General features: G+C 37.1%; 1 protein-coding gene across 2 annotated transcripts in view; it reads left to right on the top strand.

Annotated features, from left to right (window-relative positions):
• Positions 1-25,866, top strand: part of LOC106069649 (uncharacterized) — a 44,938-nt gene that overhangs the window by 13,408 nt on the left and 5,664 nt on the right. For both annotated transcript variants that reach the window (XM_056004719.1, XM_056004718.1), the window contains exons 2-18: positions 8,508-8,589; positions 10,593-10,707; positions 11,523-11,585; positions 11,894-11,956; positions 12,047-12,230; positions 13,647-13,717; positions 15,717-15,759; positions 15,895-15,923; positions 16,509-16,623; positions 16,946-17,124; positions 17,264-17,324; positions 18,664-18,725; positions 19,092-19,205; positions 20,169-20,297; positions 21,888-22,043; positions 23,420-23,491; positions 24,242-24,391. In XM_056004719.1, coding sequence (XP_055860694.1) covers positions 8,508-8,589; positions 10,593-10,707; positions 11,523-11,585; positions 11,894-11,956; positions 12,047-12,230; positions 13,647-13,717; positions 15,717-15,759; positions 15,895-15,923; positions 16,509-16,623; positions 16,946-17,124; positions 17,264-17,324; positions 18,664-18,725; positions 19,092-19,205; positions 20,169-20,297; positions 21,888-22,043; positions 23,420-23,491; positions 24,242-24,391 — 1,688 coding nt within the window. The remainder of the gene's footprint in view (positions 1-8,507; positions 8,590-10,592; positions 10,708-11,522; positions 11,586-11,893; positions 11,957-12,046; positions 12,231-13,646; positions 13,718-15,716; positions 15,760-15,894; positions 15,924-16,508; positions 16,624-16,945; positions 17,125-17,263; positions 17,325-18,663; positions 18,726-19,091; positions 19,206-20,168; positions 20,298-21,887; positions 22,044-23,419; positions 23,492-24,241; positions 24,392-25,866) is intronic.

Here is a 25,866-nt window from a genome sequence, read left to right as displayed (position 1 = left end):
TAGGACCAACTATTTTGCTTGGATGATTTATGTTTCTAAAAAAATTGGGTTTAATAGTATAGGCATGCTATTGCTGTAATGTAGAATGTCAAAGTTGTGATTAGACTGTATCAAACTAAAGAGATAAAAGGTCTACTAGAGTCACACATATCTACTTAAGATGTTCATTTAGTGCAATCTGATCTATAAAAGGTCTTTCTTTTAGAGACTTAACATTGATAATTATTTTTTGTTGAATCGAGTGTTGCTGCTAATTAAGCGAAATACCATTTGAAGATTTTTCTCTCATACAAAACATGGTTTTAAATGGTCCAATATCGTCTAACATGGTTTTAAATGGTCCAATATTGTCTAACATCGTTCAACATGGTTAATATTGTCTAACATGGTTTTAAATGGTCCAACATCGTCTAACATGGTTTAACATGGTCCTATATCGTCTAACACGGTCTAACATGGTTCAATATCGTTGTGATGATCACACTTGCCAGGGATTATATTATCAAACTTGACAATTCAATGAAATGAAGAAAGAAACATCTCTCTGTATTTTCTTCAAACTTCTTTAATAACTTCTTCAACTTTCACATCAAATTAACTTCATAATTCAATAACAACTTGATACTTCATAAATAAAACTTAAAGATACATAAAACTTCACTTAGTATAACTTCAACTTCAACTACTAAAACTTTACTTAATGGACCCGCTAATATCATAAAACTTATTACTAATCGGGGACTGAGCGAGGACCACGTCTAACTGACTTTCCCTCAATTTATACCTTTCTTAATCGTACATTCCAGAATCATGGAAACTTCTCCCCTTATTATTTTAATAACTTTGACCTTCTAGAAGCTTACGTGTGCTATTTTTTTCCTTAACCCCTTTCTTTGATTGGATACCTAAAATTAACTTGTTTACGCTGGACACTTGCACTGGTTTGAACTTGCTTCTAGAAACTGGTCGAAATAGGTCACAGACTCGACCCGTGACAATCGTCTAAAATGGGTTTACATGGTCCAATATAGTTTAAAATGGTTTAACATGGTTCAATAGCGTCTAACATGGTTTAACATGGTGCAATATAGTCTAAAATTGTTTAACATGGTCCAACAGAGTCTAAAATGGTTTGACATGGTCCAATATCGTCTAACATGGTTTATCATGGTCCAATATCATCTAACATGGTCTTCAAGGGGACTAATTTAATTAATACCACTTCTGTCAATTACGACTTCTTTCCCTTGATCAATGAGCTAATCCTGCCCACGTCTGCTCTCTGTCACTCAAGAAAATGGGGTTAGGGATATTGAAATACGTGTTAACCCTTACGCTTCTGTTTGACTGCCAACTAGAGTGATGTCGTGATGTCAGTGCATATGTATCTTTCGTGTCTGTAGAAGCCTCAAACTAAACTATAACATCGATAAACTTACACAAGTTGCATGCTGTTATTAAAGTGTTCTAAGTTTTTATCTAAGAATTTATAGTCAACTAACTTTAGAAGTTTAATTACATTTCAAATTATAGCGTTGGGGTGTGTTTGTTTGTGTGTGTATGCAATGTCTCAACTTATGTTAGGCTGACCAATCTATTTAGAAAGCGACCAGATCTATATTTCCTAATATAGTTAGGTTGAATATTCAGACTCATGCCTGACTGCCTAATGCCTTTCCATATGATTGTGGATTGCGTTAGGGTCCTTCATTTCGGACTGTCAAAAAATCAATAGGCCTACATTGTACATTGTTCATTAGAGATTACTTCTTTAAGAGTTTTAATCAGATTAGAGCGCAATCTTTTTTCCGAGTTCTCTCTCGAAAGAAAACCTTTATAGTCGTCGATAGCATTGATTAACTAATAAAAAAAAAATAGGATATTGCCTATAATAAATGAATACACCTTTTTTCTTTTCCCAACGATACTAAACCTTTCGTGTGGTCACGTCTGCTTGAGATTTATTCCCCTTGGCAAGTAGATCTGCTGGGTAGAAGAATAATGTTGAGTTCATTTAGTCAGCCTTGACCTTTTTTGATTTTTAGGGTTAACGTTCCATACAGTCATACGCTGTATGATCTATATTATTATAAATAACTAGTCGACCGGCGGCGTAACATACGCCGTTATTTTGCAGGGCCGGCCTTAGGCCACTGCAACCTATGCGACCGCAGTGGGCTCCGCACTTTTATAGGACCCGCGCTAATTCAAGGTGTATAAATTATTAGATTAAACCATTTTATAACTTAAAACAGATTTCCTGCGCCCTCCTGTCGATTTACCAGGATCTCCTGGAAATATCCCGAAATTGCAAAATATACGAAAAGTCCTTAAAATATACGGAAATATATAGACAAAAGATGTCATTTTGGGATGTCACTCAATATGGAAAACGCCAATCCTACGCGCGATAAAAAAAAACGGCACTATGCATTAGCCGTAATTGTGTAATCTGGTAAAAGAAGCTTCTCGCGTCTCAAACTAATGAAAAATTACTTGAGGTCAACAATTCTCAAAGATAGATTGAAACATTTGGTAATTCTTGCTATTGAGCGTGATCTATGTAGGAAATATAATTTTTATGATATAATGTATGACTTCGCTACACGCAAGACTCGTAAAGTAATTCTGTACGTAGTAAAGGATGAATAAAATGCAAAGACGAATGTATTTTCTAATGCAAACTCTTAATTTTTACTTATTATGCGTATCCCTACCCAAACTTATCCCCGCGAAATCCGTTTTGCATAGGGCCCCACAAAGGTTAAGTCCGGCCCTGCTATTTAGTGATGGGTGAATACAGAGTAGATTACTTGTTTTACCTCTCCCCCGCCCATCTTTTTTTTTTTTCGTCTCTAAAGTTACATGGGATAGAAAAAAAAAAGAGTGATCTTTTTTTGGTCACTACTGTTACGTTCGGCCCTGCTATTTAGTGACGGGTGAATACTACTTGTTCTCCCCCCTCTTTTTTTTCGTGGGGTAACTCTAGTCCGACTTGTAGAAATAAAAGAGTGATCTTTCCTTTACGTGGAGTCCTAACTCTTGAGCCATGAAGAAAATTATATATATATATTATATATATATATATATATATATATATATATATATATATATATATATATATATATATATATATTATATATATATATATATATATATATATATATATATATATATATATATATATATATATATATATATATATATATATATATATATATATATATATATACATACGTTTTAAATTACGATGTGTGTGTGTTGTGATTCTTAAACACATATACCTATTTTAGGTTTTACTTTTATAGCTTTAAATTTGCATAATTTTCAAATTATTGTTTCGGCGAAAGTGACATAAACAAATATGTTGTCTTGAAAAAAAAACTTGTACAAAATTCTCTCGTTTATATAGATTTATGTATACTTGCGAAAGGTCAATTGTGTAGATAATGTTAGGGTTAGTTATATCTCTCTACCTTAAGCTTTAGTCTTAGCAGAGACTGATGGTTTTTCAAAAGGTTTAAATAATAATGAACAAATAGATGCTATGTTATTAGATTTTTCCAAAAGCCTCTGACAAAGTTAACCACCATAATTTGCATCAGTGGATTAACTCTTTCTCTCCTAACAGACGACGCCAACGTTGATTCCACCAGAATGTGGTAAATAATTACAAAGAGAAAGTGTTAAGGATTTTCTGATAGGGAGAGAACAAACTGTAATAATAAATGGCTCTAAATCAACACCAATAACAGTAAACTCAGGTGTAACTCAAGGAACAGTCTTAGATCCACTACTATTTTCAATTTACATAAATGATTTACCGAATTGCATTAGTTCAGGAACAAAAGTCAGATTATTTGCAGACGATTGCATAATATATAGAACAATAAAAACAACACACGATACAGAAATTTTACAAAGAGAATTAGATGAATTACAGAAATGGGAATCAAATTGGAGCATGTCTTTCCACCCAGAAAAATGACAGTTATTAAGAGTAACAACAAAAAAAAAACACCTAAAACAATTAAATTGCACTTATCTTATTCATGTAAACCAGTATCACAGACTAAAAACGCAAAATACCTAGGTGTTATAATAAATGAAAACTGTCATGGAATCCCCACATTGATGAAACTATATAAAAAAATCAAAACAAAGCATTAGGGTTTATTAAAAGAAATTTCTATAACTTAATAAGAACATAAAACTAAAATGTTATTTAACCTTGGTTAGGCCAATAATAGAATATGCATCCTCTGTTTGGGACCCCTCAGCTCAAGAAAACATTAAGAAACTGGAACAGACACAATATAGAGCAGTGAGATTCATAACAAAAGAATATTCACCTTTAACTAGAGTAACACATTTAATAAAATCACTAATTTTAGAAATCCTTCAAGAGAGAAGACTCAAAAGTAAACTAGCAATTATTCATAAAACACTGAACCACAAATTCTAATAAAATTTAAAAAATCTAATAAAATACTCTGAAAGACACAAAGATACAATCACATTTCAGTCCCATATGCTAGGACAAATTTGTACAAATACTCATTCTTTCCTAGTACTATTAGAGCATGGAATGGGTTGCCTGAGCTAGCCAGGAAAACCAGTGACTTGACAGAATTTAAGTCATTGGTTAACATGCATGACTAGATGCCTGACTCGTATGACGTAACCATCTTCTTTTTTGAAGTAACGTCTATATTTGATAAGTTAAGATAAGATAAGATAAGGTCTAAAGGTAGCACGGAAACATAGGACCAGATACTCACGTCACCTCCAGGTTCAGTAAAGAGATTAGGTCGTAGTGCACTGAGAATGCTATTTGCATGAAAGATACTTCATACACCAGTTTCTGTTTTTCTTTACCTTTCGAAGTAGTTTCTTTAGGCAACTTGTTTCAATGATACCCCCCCCCCCCATTTCACCATATTAGTCCATACAGGTAAACAGGCTCACATGCAGACTGGTTCACCACTATTAGCTCACTTCAGCCGCCATATATATTGTATCGTCATCACTAGCGGATCCAGAACTTTGGAGTGGGGGGGGGGGCGATTTTTTTCAAAACCCTAACCCTAACGCCCAGTAAACCCTAACCCTATGCATAAACGTGTGTACAGAACACACACACACACATACACACACACACACACATAAATATTTATATATATATATATATATATGAGAATTTTAAAAAGCAGCATTTCTCAACCTTCGGCGAAAAAGTGGGGCAACGCTATAAGGTTCCCTAATGGGGTTTGGGGCAAAGTCCCGACGACAAAAGCGTTTTCTTGCATTCTTCACTGCAGAAACGCATTCTCCTGACATCTACAGCTCATCATTCATCAATAAAGTTCGGGGCGAAGCCCCGACGCCAAAAGCGTTTTCTTGCATTCTTCACTGCAGAAACGCATTCTCCTGACATCTACAGCTCATCATTCATCAATAAAGTTCGGGGCGAAGCCCCGACGCCAAAAGCGTTTTCTTGTATTCTACACTGCAGAAATACATTCTCCTGACATCTAAAGCTTATTATTCATCAATGGAGTTCGGGGCGAAGCCCCGACGACAAAAGCGTTTTCTTGCATTCTTCACTGCAGAAACGCATTCTCCTGACATCTAAAGATTATTATTAATCAATGGAGTTCGGGGCGAAGCCCCGACGCCAAAAGCGTTTTCTTGCATTCTTCACTGCAGAAACGCATTCTCCTGACATCTACAGCTCATCATTCATCAATGAAGTTCGGGGCGAAGCCCCGACGACAAAAGCGTTTTCTTGCATTCTTCACTGCAGAAACGCATTCTCCTGACATCTACAGCTCATCATTCATCAATAAAGTTCGGGGCGAAGCCCCGACGCCAAAAGCGTTGTCTTGCATTCTTCACTGCAGAAACGCATTCTCCTGACCTTAAGCTCATTATTCATACTATTTAAAAAAAGGACCTTTTGAATAATATTGTAGGCCTGCTTGAAAGATATTCTAATATGAATTTATAGGCTTTTAATACATTGCAAATAAAACCGATTTGTTCCTTGAAAAGATAAGATACCATACATATTTAGATTTTGGCTTTGAGGATCGCCGCCGAAAAAAAATTATTCGATAAATAATATTCAATAACATTGTAGTATAAGTTGTGAGTTATAGTCCCAGATTTATTTAACTAGAAAAATATCCGATTGAGTAAAGGTTGGGAAAAGGCGACTATAAATGTATCTTTTTTCGGTTTAGAACTCATCTCAATCATGATTCTTATACTGAAAAATTTCGTTTGAATTCTAACCTTTCCAATGCAAAGTCTTTCTTAAAATAATTATGATAAATTCATGTGAAATTACATAAACTCTGGAAATGAGAGGGGCGGTAGAATGAAAACGATTAATCCTCGCTCCTTTAAAAATTTCTGCTAAAGATTGCATTTGGCATTAAAGAATAAAAAAAAAAAAAAGTAAGGCGACTTGATATAAAAATTTAATTTATCGTATATATAAATTATATTAGTGGCAGATTTTTTTACATTTTGTAATTTCTAAACTATAATACTAAAAGAAAAAGTATTGATTTGTCCGATGGGGGAAATACGATTGCATGTATCGCCCCTCCCACCTGGTACAACCCTTTTTCATTGAAATTTACTAATGATAAAATTTGAGATTAGAGTATGGTACCACATAATATACAATGGGTTCACATATCTATAATTAGTTTATATTATATAGATATTCAACTAATTTTGTTCACAAACTATGATTCTCCATAAAAATAGGACCGCCCCCCCCCCATTCAGAGGGCTAGAGTGGGAAGGGCAGTACATGCAATCGCCCTCCCCCCAACCCCACCGAATCGACCAAGATACCAGAAAGGAAGCGACATAATATAAAATGTATAGATTAATTCAACTAATTTTGTTAACAAACTATGATTTCTCCATAAAAGTGGGACCGCCCCCCCCCACTCAAATGGTTTAGGTGGGAAGGGCAGTAGAGGTATTCGCCCCCCCCCCCCCCAAACGGTAAACAGGGAACGACATAATATAAAGATCGGTTAAAATATCAATAACAAGTTTTAATCATATAGATATTTAATTGATTCTGTTAGCAAGCTGTGATTTCTACAAATAAATTGGACCTCCCCCCCCCACTCGAAAGTGTATGGGGGGCGGGATTGATACCATTGCCCCCTCCCGACCCCACCAAATCGGTCAACATACTAGAGGAGGGGGCGAAATAATAAAAAAATAGGTTGAAATATAAATAATTAGTATATATTATTAACATAAGTAATAAATTTGTATACAAATTGTGTGAATTCTATACTAAAATTCGTCCGCCCCCCCCCTTCCCGAAGGGGGGGGGGTCTGCCGAGTGGGGGGGGGGGCGATCGCCCCTATCGCCCCCCCCCCCCTGGATCCGCCAGTGAATTCGTCATTAGCAGGGGCTTAACATGTTTCTTTGTTGTTCATCTATACCAAGTCGTTACCATGTGGTCTGTCAGACAGCTTCGACCACTAGTGTTGGATATACGTTTGGGGGTTATATTAATTCTTATACCTGTTGCCACCATAAGTCGCGATGAAAGCCTGGGCATTAGCTATGGTCGGAACGATGTCGCCCACACAGCAGTGCCTCACTCGCCACGCAGCTGATACATGCAAACGAACGGCAGGTTTGGTATCAGCGGCGTCACAGCCTCTTCTAGGGTGTAGCACCATGTGCTGCAAACAGCCTAAGGGTCGCCGTCTCCTGATTTTTTCCTAAGGGTTGACTTTCGAAGCCTCTCCCATGTTTGGGTTAAGGTGCAAGACAACTGACGTTTGAATTCAGAGTTTTTCTTCTTCTGCCCGAAGCTTACTGGTATAGGCGCCAGTTACTCTTCAAAGTCCTTTCTCCTGCCCAAGCTAGCTGCCTGGTCGTGCGGTTTGCGCGCTGGACTGTCGTTCGGATTTATCGATGGTCGAGGGTTCAAATCCTGCCCACTACCATCCCCCGTCGTCCTGCGGGAGGTTTGGACTAGGAAGTAAACTATCTTCAACTCTGAAGGAACATCCGAAACATGTAAAACATTTTACAAACATTTTTACAAGCTTACTGGTATAGGCGTCAGTTACTCGTCATAGTTCTTTCTCCTGTTAGTGAAAACAGTCCCGACGGACTTCATATCTCACTCACAAAAGCCATAAGTTGAATTATATATTCTGTTCCATTTAATTGTAGCGTAAGGCTTATAGGATGGTAGATAATTTTACTTGCATATATAACTTTTAATAATTTTTTAATGTCAGATGTGGTGGAAACATTTAGCAGTCGGTTCGTACATATTAATCGACATTCTTTTGGTATTGTAGTTTGATGCTAAATTAATTATTTATATATGGCCATATTTTATCATTTATTTCATGACTAAATGACATTTATTTTTATTTATTTCTTGTGCATAGTCACTATCTTGTACATAGTCACGCTATGCTACATAGTCGCTGCCTTATTTTCACAGCCCAAAATGATGTCAAAGAAACGCCCTCCAGTCGTGAGCCATTGGCCCTCAGAAAGTTGGAAGATATTTATAGCAACAGGCGGTGAGTATTAGTTAGGCAGGTTTGTGGGAGCCACTGCACGACGCTTGTAGAGACTCACTTGAACCTAAGACTTGCACCAAATAGTGCGTCAAGATGTTCATTTGACGTCAAGACAACGTCACTCACACCGCTCCTAAACAATCACACTTATCTTCTGTTGGCTCAGTATGTACAATGTAAATGTTGCTAATAAGGAAATAATGCTTAATAGGTCAGTGATAACCATACTACGGCCTGCGGGTCATTTTAGGCCCCTGGTAACGTCTGTCCCTCTGTGAATAAAGAAAACGTAGAGGAAAACAAGAGTTACCACCTGGGCCGATCAAAATCTAGGGCGTCACGAAAGATTTGTCCCTTCATGTAGAATGTTTGATTGAATTGTTTAAGCCGCTTAGCTGACAATGTTTTTTAAATTGTAGATTTAACTTGAATTGAGTCCACCCAATTCTAATAGGTACTTGATATTCATTCATCTGTCCCTTAACTTTTATCGTAGGGGTGCTGTGAGTTGTCGTTACCGAATCCCCCCATTCTTCCTGGTCAGCAGCTGTTCTTAGTAGGATATCAAGAGAGAGGCCAGTCCATTCTTTTACATCGTCCAGTCAGTTTTTCTTTGGTCGACCCTTTCTTCGTGCTCCCTCCACTGTACCTTGAAGAATGACTTTAGACAGTGAGTCGTGTCTTACACTAGGACCAAACTAGCTCAGCTTTCGTCTCTTTACAGTACCGAGCAGTTCCTTCTTTTTGGCAGCCAGAGTGTTGAATGTAACTGTACAAACTCATTTGACATTAGATGAGGAAAATAAGACGGTTGGTCTTTGTGCTGGCTACACGACATTCTCGTTGACCTCCAGCCATGAACTCATCTGCCCCATGGATAGCAAGATTTGAAGGAAGCTTGAAACTTTAGTTGTGTTTGCTGGGGGTCTAAAGCAAGGGCGGACTGGATGTCAAAATCGGTCCAGGCATTACTATACCATCCGGCCCATAAATTATATAGTATATGATGGAGATCCAATTCTAGGTCTACCTGTCCTCAGTATCGTTATGTAAAGTTTGATAATGTATCGATACCGGTACTCATGCATACAGTGAACACTATATTCTTATAAGGAATATAAGCCCTATGTTGCTTTTTAATCGCAAAGTGTGTAGGCCTTTAAAAGGATGAAGCCTACTAGTAGCTCTGTCTACGGATGTAGGCTGTTACATTATTTCGGAAAAAAAATTAGTATTAGATTAAATTAGTAGGAATTAGCAGAGTCTGTAAGAGATTTGTGAACTACTTCCCTCAGAGGGCCCCTCTTATACCGAATACTATTGGGCCTTTAACAATTTAATAAGTACCATGGTGGCATCCATGCAGCCCTTATCCTACCGGCCCATTTGGATACCGGCCCACCGGGCATTAGCCCGAATGCCCATATAGCCAGTCCGACCTTGGTCTAAGGTCATAACGGAGACTCAAAACCGAAAGGGAGCAGTTCTACACAAAGGACAACAAGCTTTATTTCCCCTAGACGTCTCAAATCCCAAAAAAGAGATTGGATTAGAGAGCGCCTTGAAAATGCCGAGGAAATGGTAGACACAATTAATACAAAACACTGATGCATTGTCACCTCCCCAAAGTGGAACTTGCGATAGAACAAATTGTACAAGTTCTCCTTTTTCCCTAGTGCTATTAGAGAATGGAATGGGTTGCCTGAATCAGCCAGGAAAACCAAAGACTTAGCAGAGTTTAAGTCATTGATAAATTTGCATGACTAGATAGACATATGAAATGCGTAGGACGTAATTATTTATTGCACATGCGTATATGTCGCTGTACTATATATATATATATAAGACATAAGAAGTACTCCTCTTGTTAATCTCTTTTCGAGTTCTCAATTTTTGTTGGTCAAAAAATCTTTAAAATGTATTTTCTAAATCATGTTTTTGTACACAATCTTAAAAGAATTGGTTTGATAAAAATGTGCACACAATAACATTTCTTTTCCCAGAGAGGAAGATGTAGAAAGAATAAAAAGAGAGAGAAGAGATATGGAAGAGGAGAGGTTGAGAATGCAAGAGAAACACTCGAAACAAATCCAAGACAAAGAGAATGAAAGAAAACAGGTACTTGTACAAATAGTACACATTGTACTTTGTATTTCCACTGCAATTATGAAATCATAGAAAGAATTCTTCTTTCACTGTACTTTTCACTTCGACCTATTATGATTAAAAATTAATAATAATAAAAAAAAAACCAAACAAACAACAACAAGTAAACTAATTTTTGAAACATCAAACCCTCCATTATAAAGCTGATGGTGGCTGTGGGAGCGCTACTACGGCGCACAATATCTCGTTCTATTTATTTCTTAGAATTCTTGAATATTGCAAGTAGTCTTTCCAGTAAGCTTCTATTGCAGTCCAGCCATGGTCCAGCTAATTAGTCGGTGCTCAAAATGTACAACTGTTTCTATTTATTTATTCGGCTTTTTACTGAGTTTTTAGGTGATTATATTTAGAAACATTGTAGAGGTCAAATCAGAGTTTTTGCTGTGTGGCCATATTAGGAAAATATTCCTAAAGACATATACATAATCAGACAAATTTATAGGAAAACTGTTAGAGCCGTTTTCGAAATGCTCGTCCCTGTGTCCATGATCCAGTGACACGAATTAGTTTTCCATCCATGAAAAGTTTTCAGGTTAATACAAAAAAATCATATCTGCGGCACATCAATGGGTAACCCCTAAGAAATCAATCGTATAGCAATGTTTTAAATAGTTCGCCCATAGTTTGATCCCCTATTTACATTTTATGCGTAAATAAATTTATTGGCCATGCACAGCAAGATTTACACTTAATGAAACAGGGTGGGGTTGAGAAATGCGATGTGTTTAAAAATCATTTATTGCGTTTCAATATTTTTTTCTCTCTAGAATTACGAACTGAGCAACAATTTCTTGTGGGACCAACGAAGTGCTGGACATGGTGGACCCAATGTAAGACATTTTTTTGTACACCAAAGAGAAAAATGATTTCTCGAAATCGCTTACAGGGCAGGGGCGTAGAGAGGAATTCACCATCATTTGGGGGCTCGAGGGGGGGGGGGGCTGTTACAGAAAAGAGAAACAAAAGACGCGAGAAAGGGGAAGCAACTCACTGAGCAAAGAAGAAAAGATGATCGGAATAAAGGGGGGGGGGTGAGATAGACGAGACAATGGACGGAGATAGAGAAGGGGGGGGGATCATGCAACTTGTAACACAGAATAGTAAAATGAAACATCGCCATTTTGTTTCTTTCTTCTAGAACTCCGGCAATTACAAGAGGAGACAATTCTTAGAGACCAATTCTGGACCATCGTGGTTGGAGGTAACTCTGTCTGATAAATTCAAAGTGACAATCTGTTATACTCAGCATCGATATCATTTTTGTAATTCCTTATTTGTGTTTATATTTCAGAAGAAAGAAATGGAATCGAACCCAAGAGGTTTAGATGTAAACAGTTTCAAACTCCAAAACGGACCCACCACAGAGTTCGTTGATCAAGCTCTACCCAGAGGCAAAGACTTCTATCTATACGACCCGGCCCAGCGGTCAGAGTCTCAGACTCCTTTTGAGCTACAAGAGTACAGCAAGAAGCTTGGTCAGTTATATACACATATCTCGGTCGATACTCTGTCAGGACCTTGATAATGTACTATTAGATATATAAATGTCTAGTTAGTTAAATATAATTTTAATTACAATATGTGTGTCTATTAAAGAATAAGTATGTTATATTTTTTCTTGATAATTATACTAGTCCCGAAGTTCAGCCTAACATTTTGTTGTACATTAATTAGTAAACGATGTGTGTGATGATTTAAAATAAAATATGAATTCAATACAATGATAGTTATACAATGAATAATGTGAATGATAAGTAATCACAAATAAATATGAAGATAATAAATCATAATTTCATTCTAAGTAATTACTTCTATAGTACTACTAAAGTAAGCATCTTATATTATGTTGCTTGACATCATTGGCTTCAACAACATCAAAGTTTCATATCTCATATCAAGACCAAGATGGCGTAATTGCACCAAAAATTAGGAAAGAAATATGACGTCATATCAAATAATGACAACACAAAATTTAATAGACAAATGACGTCATTGGCCTAGAAGACAGCTGCGCACTTTGAACAGCACAGAATAAAGCGGCGCTCTCCATTTGAATGTGTACATTATTACAAACACACTGCACAACAAAACAAACTGCGACAACAGAGAAACACTTATGCAATCATTGAGTAAGCGAAAGTAGAGCCAAAGAAATCATAAATAATATTTCGTTCATCAAGATGATCTTAAGAACCAGGTGGGACTTGAAGCATTTAACCTGGTGGGACCTAAAGCATTTAACCTGGTGTATCTCGCAATAGCTTCTATATGCACAGTTAAGAGTCCAGCTGTTCAGTTAAGAGTTCAGCTGTTCAGCAATAATACAAAGTATATTTAATTTCCTAACAATCTAAAATGAACTCAAATAATAGATGTAAAAAAAAATGTTTAATGGGAGAAAGAGATCGTGTACATGTACAAAATACGGGAAATTACTCTCTGTATATAGCCACCTCATTTACAGCTTCATCTCATTAAGTAGTATTTATTTCCCTTTTTGATACCAAACAAAATAGTTGATTATGAAATACTATTTAACTAATTTGTTATTTAAAAAAAAATTGAATCCTGTTTTGATGTTTTGTAAATTACAACTAATAGTTGTGTAAAGTTTCAATTTGATCCGAGAATGGGTGAAGGAGAAATAACGTGGTGTACAAACATTGTACCAGAGTTTGTAATACAATGTTTGTTACTTAAAAATTCCACGATAAATTACTTCAACAATTTAAAGATAAAACCATCAAAGATGCCAATGCGCGAAGGCATTTTCTATACTTAGACACACCTGCACTTGGCCAGTACGTCTTCAATCGTTTGCCAATATAAGACGACAATTAAATAATAAGATAAGATATTTCATGTTAAACTCTTATGCTCTAAAATTTCAGCTCAAGTGAGTGAACAAAAGAAACTTTCTAAAGAAAGACAGCAGACGAACCCATACAGCCATGCTGAACTGGTGAGTGATTTGATATCTTAGTCACGTTTTTTTTTCCCACTACTATATCCCCTGTGTTGTTGGTCGTTCGTTGACTTTAAGCTCTCAATGCTAGTTCAACTAAAACCATGAAGTTGTAACATGATTGTAATTGTAGAACTTGAAATACTTTGAATAAACTTACTATCAACAGAATCCAAAAATATAACTTTCCTTACAATGCATAGAAATTCAACTTAGATAATATGAAATGAGTCTAATAGTGATAATTTAAAATTAAGTTTTAACTCTTTATCTGCGTTATCATTTCCTAGTATAATTGTTCATTTTTCACATTTGTGTATTTTACCCTGTTATTATTAAACTTAATAACATTTTTGTTTATTATCATATCATCATATTATGTGTTAGTTTGGTGTAGAATTATGGGAGAATGCATGCTCTTTTTATGTAACACAAATTTAAGTTTATAAACCAAAAATTATTTTAATTTTTATGGAGTCAAATCAACAATACTATCGTTAATTAGGAGAGAAAGAGTTAAACAAAACCGAACTACAAAAACTTGTCTTTACACTTCAGTTACTAGATCGTCTGCCGTTTTAAACAGAAAATATGACAAACTGTGGCGTGATTTCATCATTCTCCAAGACCAACAATTCATGCTCCCTTTCTTATCATCACCTTGAAAACACACACATACACACTCCATAGCATCCTGATACGCTATAAGAATATATGTAGCTGGGAATAGACACTTTCCTGATACAATGAACACCTGCAACTTATTGGGCATTTTTTTTTCTTTAAAGAACTTTATTTTTTTTGCAGAGCCGGCCTTAGCATTGCACGAATATTTGTACAAAAGGGCTGACGATCACTTAAGATTCTGTATATCACAGGACACCGTTTAAGGCGCGGGCCAGTGAATTATCGAGACTACTATTGACTATCGGTACTTGGGTTCTGGTAGGATATCGGAAGTTTTCAAGATCTCCGGAATTAAGCCTTGTGGTGAAATAGTTGATACTTGTTTATGTTTGTGTAACATCGTGAGAATGTGTCCACAACATTGATTTAGTGTGCTACTCTTTGAGTCTCCTTCGTCAGTTCCAGTGTCGTTCTAGGTTAATAAAGCTAGATTTAGGTTTATCTGCAAAGTTACTTTGATTCTTATTACAAGCATGTTAGTTAAAGATGTGAGAGAAGATAAAAGAGATTTGTTCCGCACATAGCTTGATCAGCTTGCCGCTTATTTTATCGATCCGAGAAACCTTTGTTACATTTACTCTTCTAAAAAGTAAGGTCACCTCATCTTCAGTTACAAAAGTGACATAGGGTTCTTGTTTTTCATTGGTTAGAAAGTTGAAATTTATTTTTCTAGGTCAACAAAATTTTCTTTAGTGAAACGAGAATTTCTTCTCATTAGAGCTTAGATTACAAATCGACGCACTATCAAAACTTTGATTTGAGCATACCACATTTTCATTTGCTAGATTTCAACTCGACACTATATTCAAATATTAAATTGGAACGACAAATTCTTAGAGCTTAGAGCTTAAACTTAAACAAAAACACACTATCAAATAGATTGAAACAAAAACACACTATCAAAACTTAGATTTAAACACAAAACACTTTTATAGCTATTGTCTCGAGTTGACACGCGATTAGAGCTTCGATTTTGAATAGCTTTTAAAATTATCTTTGGGCAGAACAATTTATTTTTACATTGTGAACCAGGTGCAACTTTCATCTCTGTAGCATTTTACGTCTCGTTTGATCATCTTTTCGCTTTGCAACTTCTTGTGTGACTAAAGAGGCCAATTCTTGATACACAGATGCGGTCACAGGTTGGGCATATGTAATCACCAGGCGCCATTGCATTTTCACCCTTCTTTCTGCTTCTGTTGTGTATGGCATAAGTAATCTTTCATCTATCTACATGAAAAGCATACATTACTGAAACAAATACTGACTGAAATATTTTTGCTCAATACCACTATTTGATATATTCCAGTCACACAACTTGAACGTACAAGACAACTATGTCCCTCGCTATAGTAAGTTCATATAAATCTCCAATGTATCTTTATATCTATATTTCTATTTTGACTTGAAGCTTTTACTTATTTGATTTGCTTTGTGACCATTTGATCTTCATAATTTTTTTAAAATTATTTTTTTTTGTTTTGCAGACCTTGACATCGAACGTTTTCCAGAGGAGGTCAGTAGTCACTTATGCCTGTTATGTTTATTCAACTTTATTGACATAGGTCATTTTAGAATGGATATACATAGTGGTCGCTTTACCTTTTACATCACCATTATAATCATCATAAGGCTCCATTTGAGAGTCTCAAATCCTCTTGTAAAAGCCCTGGACAGAAACCCTGCTGTTTGCGTAGTGCATACATGTCAGCATTGTCAGCATACAGGTCGAGAATTTATGGTTTATAATACATCATCCACTTTTATTATCTGCTTTCAAAAGGTTTCCTAAGGGCAATAACCACAAAAATATTACATAATTCCTTATTATCAGTTATCTCGCTTTTCTCTCTCTTCAGTTTGTATTGCCGCTATTGCATAAAAATAACCCACTCTAAAAACTTACAAAACTTGCTCTCGGAGCATAATGGAATTCATGCTACTAACGGAATGGCAATTATTTCGATTTATAGGTTCATACATTGTCTGCTGCTTTACGAAAAAACATAAATGCAGAAAAATGTTTGTAGTAATGATTTAGTTATGGTAGACTTAGATCAATTGCTATATATTGACCATTTAGCATTTCTTGTATCTTCAGAAGAGAAGCTTGGACCTTGACCATACCAGGGGCGGAGCAGGTGCCCCCGAGAAAGATGAGAGAGGGAAGAGTGTCACGCGCAGACCGATTACACTGAGCAGAGACAACTACGGAGGTTGGTTTATAACATCTGTTTATATACTAAGCGTTAGGTTTATAAACTCCGTTATGTTTATAAACTCCGCGTTGTTAAATGTCACCAGGCGTTGCGTAATATAATGCTATCATAATGTTTTATATGTTTAGCGTTATATTTATGTGCTGCAATTTATGTTTCATAGGCTGAGTTTTTTATGTTTTAAATGTTTAGCGTTATGTTTTATATGCTAAAGTTCTAAGTGCTTAGAGTTTTACTTTATATTCGGTGACATCTTTTTGTATTATATATTAACAATCTGTTATTACTGGCACAATTTGTTTATTTGCCGTCACCATAGAAACGAGAATACGAGAAAACGTGGTCAGACTCAATACCGGCAACTCGGAAAGGGACCAGCTTTACACAGAAGACAACAAGCCTTATTTCCCCTGGGGCAGCCAGGGCGGTGGCGCCCCTCTGCGCGATCGTGATGGAAAAATAATAACGCAAGTGTTTGGCAAACTGGAAGGCAAAGACGTGAGTTATAAGAGTCTAATAAGCCTCTAATAAGATACATTAAGTTTTAGAACTGTTTAATCAAGGAAAGATAATTCATTTCCCACTCTGCTTAGAAGGTCGACTAATGATCTCCCTTGTCGTTCACTCTCCCTTTCAGCCTCAAGATGAAGAGTACAGAAAAGATAAGATGAGAAAGGAAGTCTTCTTCAATGAGCTAAGTAGGTCAAACAGAAACAGGAAGACGCTTAGGCATTATGGGAACTGCCTCAAATGACAAGTCTCGTGCATGGGGGTTATAAACAGGGCCGAATTTACCCATAGGCAACACAAGCTCTAGTTTAGGGCATCCAAGATAACTTTAGCACTAACATATTACACCTGGACCTAAAAAGGGCCCCCCAAAAAAATTCCCATATGTCAAATAGTTTAGGGCGTTCTCAAGACTGAGTATAACACTTGCCCTTGACCTTTAAGTATTCATCTTAACCTCTTCAGTTCTGTTACAAGTGATAATGCACCTACTTTTTAGTTAGCCCACCATGACAGGTGTTAAGCATTCGTGAAAGTAATTGTGCTTGACAGATTTAATTAAAGATTAACATCAAATTCTAAGCATGACTAGTAAGTAGAAAGTAAACTTAAAGAAACTAAAACCAATACACAGTAGAGCAGTGAGATGTATAACAAACGAATATTCTAATTTGATTAGAGTAACACCGTTACTAAAATCACTAAACTTAGAGACGCTTCACGACAGAACAAAAAGTTAAGTAACTATAGTACAAGTACAGTGAAGTTCCCCTTTCAGACCTTGTGGCCTATAGGGCAGATGATGTAAAGGTCATCTGATTCTGTGGCCTACGGTTAACGAGGGTGTCATGTGGCCAGCACAACGACCAACCGCCTTTACTTTTCCACAAATAATGTCAGGTACCCATTTGAGTTGGGTGGACTCAGAGGCGCCCAAGGATCCGTAATAAAAATACCAGTCTTCACCAGAATACCAGTCTTCACCAGAATTCGAACCCGGGACACCCGGTTCAGAAGCCAAGCGCTTTACCGCTCAGCCACCGCGCCTCCAGCTAGCTATAATACAGAAAATACTAAGCCATAACTTACAAATAGAAAAACAAAACCTAATAAAATACTCAGAAAGACAAAAAGATAGAGACACATTTCTTATTCCATACGCTAGAACAAATTTGTACAAACGCCACTTGTTTAGTGGCATTAGGGAATGGAATGGGTTGCCTGAATCAGCCAGGAAAACCAACGACTTAGCAGAGTTTAAGTCACTGATCAACATTCATGGCTAGATTGACACATGAAATGTGTCCGACGTAATTATCTTCTTTTTTTTGAAGTAACCTCTGTATTATTTAAAATAAGAGAATTTTCATATGAAGCTTGTCAATGTAAATTAATCTTCGAACTAAAGTGTTATTCCTCTCTAAAATGCCATATACAGAGTCTTGAACACTATAAACATTTGAATACTGCTTAGTGTAATGACATTAAATAGATGTATCCAACTTCGTACTGCTTTTTCTTGTACAGAGGAGGTGGAGAAACAGCAGAGAGAGAATAAAGAAGAACTGAAGAGATACATGAAGGCACCTGTAAGTTTGATTGTTTCTTATTGACACCTTTACAAAAACAGAATCAAATAACACTACATGCATTTTTACACCAAATGTAGCTAGCTTAACAGCTTACAACGGAACCTTAGATTACCTTTCTCTTCTTAAAAAGTCTATTGGTTTTGTGATTTGGTGACAAAGTCTTTTTGTTCCTATTTCTTGTTGTACTAAGAGCCTTAACCAGGGTCAATTACCTGCTTTCATAAATCTTCTGGCATATAATGAGCGGTATTTGTGTTTGGAAAGTTTAACATTCTATTCTCTCTTGATTTGTGAAAAAACAAAAGATACCAGATGATGACCATATCATATGCTAATTACCATGTCATCAATCATTCTATACAGCAAGTCGAGATGGCTGAGCTAATGACTGCAGGGCGTGTTGGTAAGCCCCGGAGAGATGAAGTCACAGGGTACATAGCACAGCAACACCTGCCCCACACAGATGTGGTCAAAACGGTAAGCTCAACTCTGATGTGACATAGAACAAGAAGTTTAGGATGCCAGATGTAACTAAAAATAACCATGAGACCAAATATGTAGTTCTTTCTATGGTTTCGTTTGAAAATATTTTTTATTAGTTATTAACACTGTCACTTAATTTCGGGATCTTCGGTCGCCTCTGAGTCCACCCAAATCTAATGGGTTCCTGACATTAGTTGGGGAAAAGTAAAGGCGATTGGTCGTTGTGCTAGCTACATAACACACTCGTTAACCGTAGGCCACAGAGACAGATGACCTTTACATCATCTGCCCTATTGACCACTAGGTCTGAAAAGGGAACTGTACTTTTCGTTTTTACACTGTCACTATCTAAAGCCACTGCAATCCCGATGTAGTGTAGGATTTATTTTTATTTATGTGAGATTTGACTGTGAGCTGTGTAACTGTGTTTGATGCGCGCCTAAAGCCAGCAAGAAAACTTCTCTTAGATACTTCCTCCCCAAAACTTCACACAAGTGATGTACCAATAGCTCACAGAATATATACCATAGGGGCTTTTGGAGACGTGCTATAAAGGTACAATAATGACTTGCTGCTCTTGCTGCTGCATGTAAAAAATTTTTTCAACTCTTTCAGTGCTGGGTTACTCTCAGGGAGTGACTTCGCTAGCGCTGCTGGTGTAGACATATTTTCTTTTACAATGAAATCAAATATGGTAAATTTTAAAATATATATAAATAAGGTTAGTTTTAGTAACTCTAACCACCCTGCAGGTTTTTGTTCGTTTTAGGAAAACTCGTTTCGATCAAAATATTTCGCAATGAAAGAGTTAATCGAAACTCACACAAAATTTTATTTACATAAAAAGATGACCATTTATTCTTCTTTCGGTTCAGTGATAACATTTTCTAGACACGCGCCCTCCGCTGATACACACACCAAGACACTTGCTATATAGACTAGCTCTTCTATCTTCAGAAAACCAACTACCAGCCTAAACCAGTCAACGAAAAGAAGCAGTACCACGACGAGCTAGTCCGAATGGCGGAAGAGAGGCAGTACCAGAAGTTGCTGGACAAGTTTAAAGAGAGACAAGAATCAAACGCAGTACGTGCAGGGTAGAGCTAGAAGTTTCTAACAAACTTTTTCTGATAGTCTGGTCAGTTAATGATGACCACTTCTCTCATCCCATGGGCTGACGCGAGACCATTCGTTACAGAAGGCCTGAACACTGACCTGCAACGTCACAACCTGTGGGCAGTTTAGACCAATAGCTCGTTGCAACGTCGCATGTCTGTACGGTGTGGCAGAGAGCCACAGGCTGTGACGTTGCGGTCTTCTATAGCAAATGGTCTCGGCTGACGGCTTAACTCTGGATTCTTTTTTGTTTATTAGTGGTTGATGAGGCGTGTCTGAGCCAGACCAATTGTCAAAGAACGCCTTAACACTGATCTGCAACGTCACAAACTGTGGGCAGTGAAGACCAGTAGCACTTTGCCATGTCACAGGTCTGTCCGACGTGACAACGAGCTATCGGTCTCCACTTCCCACAGGTTGCAACGTCACAGGGTCATTGTTGAGGCCTAGTATAACCATCGGTCTCGGTCTGAGCACGGAATGCTAAGCTACAAGCCGAGTATACCATCTGTGGTGGCTTTGTTTAGGATGTCACAGTTATAGACTTCTTTTTAAAAATTACTTTATTATACTTAGCGAACTATAAAGGACCACAACTGATTACTCAAGAGACCTCCTTGCAAACGTTTTTGAACACTGTTTATTTCACACCAAAGGTGTTCCTCTTAACCTCAAATGTCATGTCCAATGGAGATGGCTTATTGGCTTGGATACTAATGTGCTTTCAATCTACTAAATCTATAATGTGTACACCACAGAAAGTAAGCACTGTACTCAATTTTTATTTTCTGCCCTATACGTCATACTTGTGTGTATCACGTGACTGCCACTAAGCTCAAGGACGCATTTTTTATATTTAAACTATCCTACAATACACGTTGCTTATTCTTTTATTGTAGCTGGAGCCTGTATGGATAGTGTATTTATTTTGGTTTGTTGCTTTTATGGTCTATTCAGCGATTCTAGCGCCCCCAGGCGTACTTACTTTGCGGAGTCCTGATGTTCTATTGAAGCTGAGTCTCAGGGATGCTTTGAGAATGCCTTGTTAGTAGTCCGTCACAAGCATGGTTGCTTGTTAGTTATGACCTTACGCATATAGATCTTTACAGAGAACTTCCTTTTCTTTCTGTAACATTTGCTTGTTAGTAATCTTTTTTTTTTTAAATTGCTTTGATATAGTGCATTCTTCATGTTGTACAGCTTGGTCCAATCTCTTTTGTTGACCAGTGTGGGATGGAAGAGTGGCTATCTGGGAGAAGGCTTCTGTGCTGCCGTTTTTAGCTCAGCAAACTCAACTCTGCTCGAGTCGGGAATTTTGGTTTTAGTTTCAATAACTTTACATCTAAGGCGTTTAAGTTTAAGATCAAAGGTCTCTACAAGTCTTGATTCGTGTGTGCTATAACCTGTACCATCCATTTTTTATTCCTTAACTTTTCCACTAACTGACAAAAAGAAAGAATCTACATTTTGTTTTGGGATCAATATTTGTTGGCCTATAACTGTCCCATTTTGTTTTGGATCAATATTTGTTGGCCTATAACTGTCCCATTTCGTTTTCAGCATTTTCAAAACATGGACACGTCGTGGGGCATGTTTGGCGGGGGAGCTCCTAAACACCAGGTGATAAGGAAGAAGGTCAACTTGAACAATGCCTTGTTTTACCCTGACCAGGCCAACGGGCAGTCCAGCAGCAACGCCACGGCAAGAACTGCAACGGTAAGAGATCAATTCCTCAATCTCGCAATTTTTTTTTTAATGTAGGCTTCAAAATGGAGAAACAAAAACGTTGGCACCTCAAGAAATCCTCTGAGAATTTAAATTTAAAATAATATTATTATTATTATCATTAAGACGTAGGCTTTTGGAAATTAATTAAACAATTATGAAAATTGACTTTAAAAACAATCTAAATTTGTGTAATACTAATTTTTTGTAATTGTTGAGAGAGTTAATTCATAGACTCTTGAAATTGACAACGAAAGCGCCATTCCTCCGACCTATCTGAACCATTGTTCTTTCTGGGGAGACAACCGAAGAAATGTATTTAGTTCATATCTATGTTACCGGTGGCTCGAGCTTTTAGTCGTTCGTGACTAGAGACGAGGTCGAATGCCAAGCACAAAAGAGAATTCCGTCTATTTTCTTTTAATGCACCACAGTGGCGGGGCCCCTTCAGGAAAGGCGTGTGAGTCATAACATGGCTCTCTTACAATCCCCCACCATCGCAATCCTAGGTACCCCAACAGGTGTCTTGTTTTGTTACCCTTTTTGCCTAGTCGCCTCCTGTAACGACAAATTCCACCTGGGCGCCACGTAGCGTCTGGGTAGCGTAGCCCGTGTATTGTGATAATGACAACTTGAGCATCTTGTGGACCATGAGTATATTTAAGATTTACTTTTCAAGATTATTGTTACCATTGAGAGGGCACTACTGATGCCGACCTGCCTTACATCGCTCTAGGCAAAAAAAACATTTTCCTGAGTTCTTTGTTTAACAAATGACTTTCTGCAATGTGTAATCAAACCAGAAAATTTGCAGCTATTTCATGCACATTGTTTCAGTCGATCAATGGTCGCTTATCGGTATTGTTGCTTTGGGAGGACTGTATACCTATATTTGAAGGACATAGACAGTCTATCGAACCTTTTGTTTAAACAACATTCGGTGTGTAGGTTTTATTGATCATATAACGTTGGAGATTTCCAAGTTCAACTAAACAATGTCAAGGTCGCTTCACAGCTGCCAACTAAACACAAAAGATCTGAACTCTATTCTAACAATATCTTGAGGCTTGACAGTTAATCTTTGCATCAATTCTCCTTTGTTCCCGCTAGTTAGTTGCCTTTTCGTTTATTTTTAAATACGTTCTAGTTTATCAACACTTTGTACTGCACACCGGATACACCAAAAGGCTTGCTATTTATAGTTTTTTTCCGCCATATATGAAAATCTCCATTGTATACTGGAAATTGCATTTAGCATGAACCTGTTACATCAATAATGTCTGTGCACTTTTCTTTTAGACTCAGTTTTATTATTAAGAGATGATTGTTCTATAACAATATTTCATTTTGCTCTGTCTTAAATCCAGGAAGAGCCTGTTGTGTATCCCTCCTACTCCAGTAATCCACCCACTGGCCTGGGTTCTTTTGAATTGGTAGAGGTAAGTGTCAATACCAGTAAATGTTTGATCTAAATGCAATTTTAGCTACGAAATATGGATTCAAAATCATACTGAGATGTTAATAAATCAAGTGGAATCTACTTGGATTGTTGCTATTGACTCAGATTAACACAGTTACCTGACCCAGTTTTACTAAACAAACAAAACAATTAAAAAAAAGGAATACTGCTTATTTAAGGGAAAGAACCCTTAATTACTGCCATTTATATTAAGATGGCAGGACTTAGCTTCCTTTCTGTTATATAAAAAGATGAATTAATTACTACTAATTAATTAAATCAGTGGTCAATTTTTGGATCGATTCGTATTATCGACTATAAATAATCATGCGGAATGTCGGCTTGATCCGAGAATGTAAAGTGGCAGAAAAAAAATGATCAAACATATTACCAGACAGATAGACAGATAGAGTGATTTGATATTAGCTTTGTAATAAAACGATATTTTTTTACTTTAATACGTACACATTGACAATTATAATGACTGACCTGTAAAAGTAAAAAAAAATTCTTGCCCGGTCATCGAGACGGCTTCTTTTCCAATTATTGACCTATAATCCTAAATCAAAGTAATCCAAAATATTCTTATTGCTTTCAAATGCAAAATTGTGTAGCTCTATGTAGGCTATATTATTTTTATTATTATTCAGATGAAGTCTTTTTTGTGTGTTTGTTCATTTAATAACCTTGTTGGGATTCAAACCAATTCCCACTCACTGTCGTCTCTCAGCAAGCACACCACAACGCTGGCTACCAGAAACTCTTCACGGAAGACGATCAGAGGCAGTTTCATTCTCCCGAGAACTCACCGAGATATGTCAGAAATACCATGAACAGCTCACACAAAAACCTTTACCAGGGCAATCCTGTCAAGTTGACGGTAGGTTTGGTAGGTCTGGCCTTCTGGGATGTTAGTGTTGAGAGTCAGTTCAAACACTCTGTGTTCAGGGTAGAGTTTAGACTTACATGTTTAGGTAACTTACGATGTCGTGAGTAGGCCTACTAGTCTAACTCTAAACTAATCAAATAAGCAGATCACAAAACATGTAACGAATAAGGAGTTGTTAAAGCAGACGTAGATGAAACAAAGTCAATCAGAAATTGGTACATTGTTACCTTATTAACTTTATCCTGTGCAGCGTTCCTCAAACTTTGGCGTCCCCCAACCCCAGGGGCGTTTGCAACAAGGTAGACTCAACACTGCTTTTTACAATTTTTTTTTGAAGAAACTTTTCCGATACGTCTCCGCTAACGTGATTCTTCTGGACTTTCCAATGTTTTTTTGGTGTTTTGTAACACTTCATACATGATAGATGATCTTAGACGATCACTGCCTGCACTACAAGATAGATGATGATCTTAGACGATCACTGCCTGCACTACAAGATAGATGATGATCTTAGACGATCACTGCCTGCACTACAAGATAGATGATGATCTTAGACGATCACTGCCTGCACTACAAGATAGATGATGATCTTAGACGATCACGGCCTGCACTACAAGATAGATGATGATCTTAGACGATCACTGCCTGCACTACAAGATAGATGATGATCTTAGACGATCATGGCCTGCACTACAAGATAGATGATGATCTTAGACGATCACTGCCTGCACTACATTCTAGAAGATGATCTTAGACGATCACTGCCTGCACTACATTCTAGAAGATGATCTTAGACGATCACTGCCTGCACTACATGATAGATGATGATCTTAGACGATCACTGCCTGCACTACATGATAGATGATGATCTTAGACGATCACTGCCTGCACTACATTCTAGAAGATGATCTTAGACGATCACTGCCTGCACTACATGATAGATGATGATCTTAGACGATCACTGCCTGCACTACATGATAGATGATGATCTTAGACGATCACTGCCTGCACTACATGATAGATGATGATCTTAGACGATCACTGCCTGCACTACATGATAGATGATGATCTTAGACGATCACTGCCTGCACTACATGATAGATGATGATCTTAGACGATCACTGCCTGCACTACATGATAGATGATCATCTTAGACGATCACTGCCTGCACTACATGATAGATGATGATCTTAGACGATCACTGCCTGCAATACATGATAGATGATGATCTTAGACGATCAGTGCCTGCACTACATGATAGATGATGATCTTAGACGATCACTGCCTGCAATACATGATAGATGATGATCTTAGACGATCACTGCCTGCACTACATTATAGAAGATGATCTTAGACGATCACTGCCTGCACTACATTATAGAAGATGATCTTAGACGATCACTGCCTGCAATACATGATAGATGATGATCTTAGACGATCACTGACTGCAATACATGATAGAAGAT

Source organism: Biomphalaria glabrata, chromosome 11 (genome assembly GCF_947242115.1).
Source record: "Biomphalaria glabrata chromosome 11, xgBioGlab47.1, whole genome shotgun sequence".
Classification (NCBI taxonomy): domain Eukaryota; kingdom Metazoa; phylum Mollusca; class Gastropoda; family Planorbidae; genus Biomphalaria; species Biomphalaria glabrata.
Note: the sequence above shows the minus strand (reverse complement) of the source record. Positions and strands in the feature narration are given on the sequence as shown.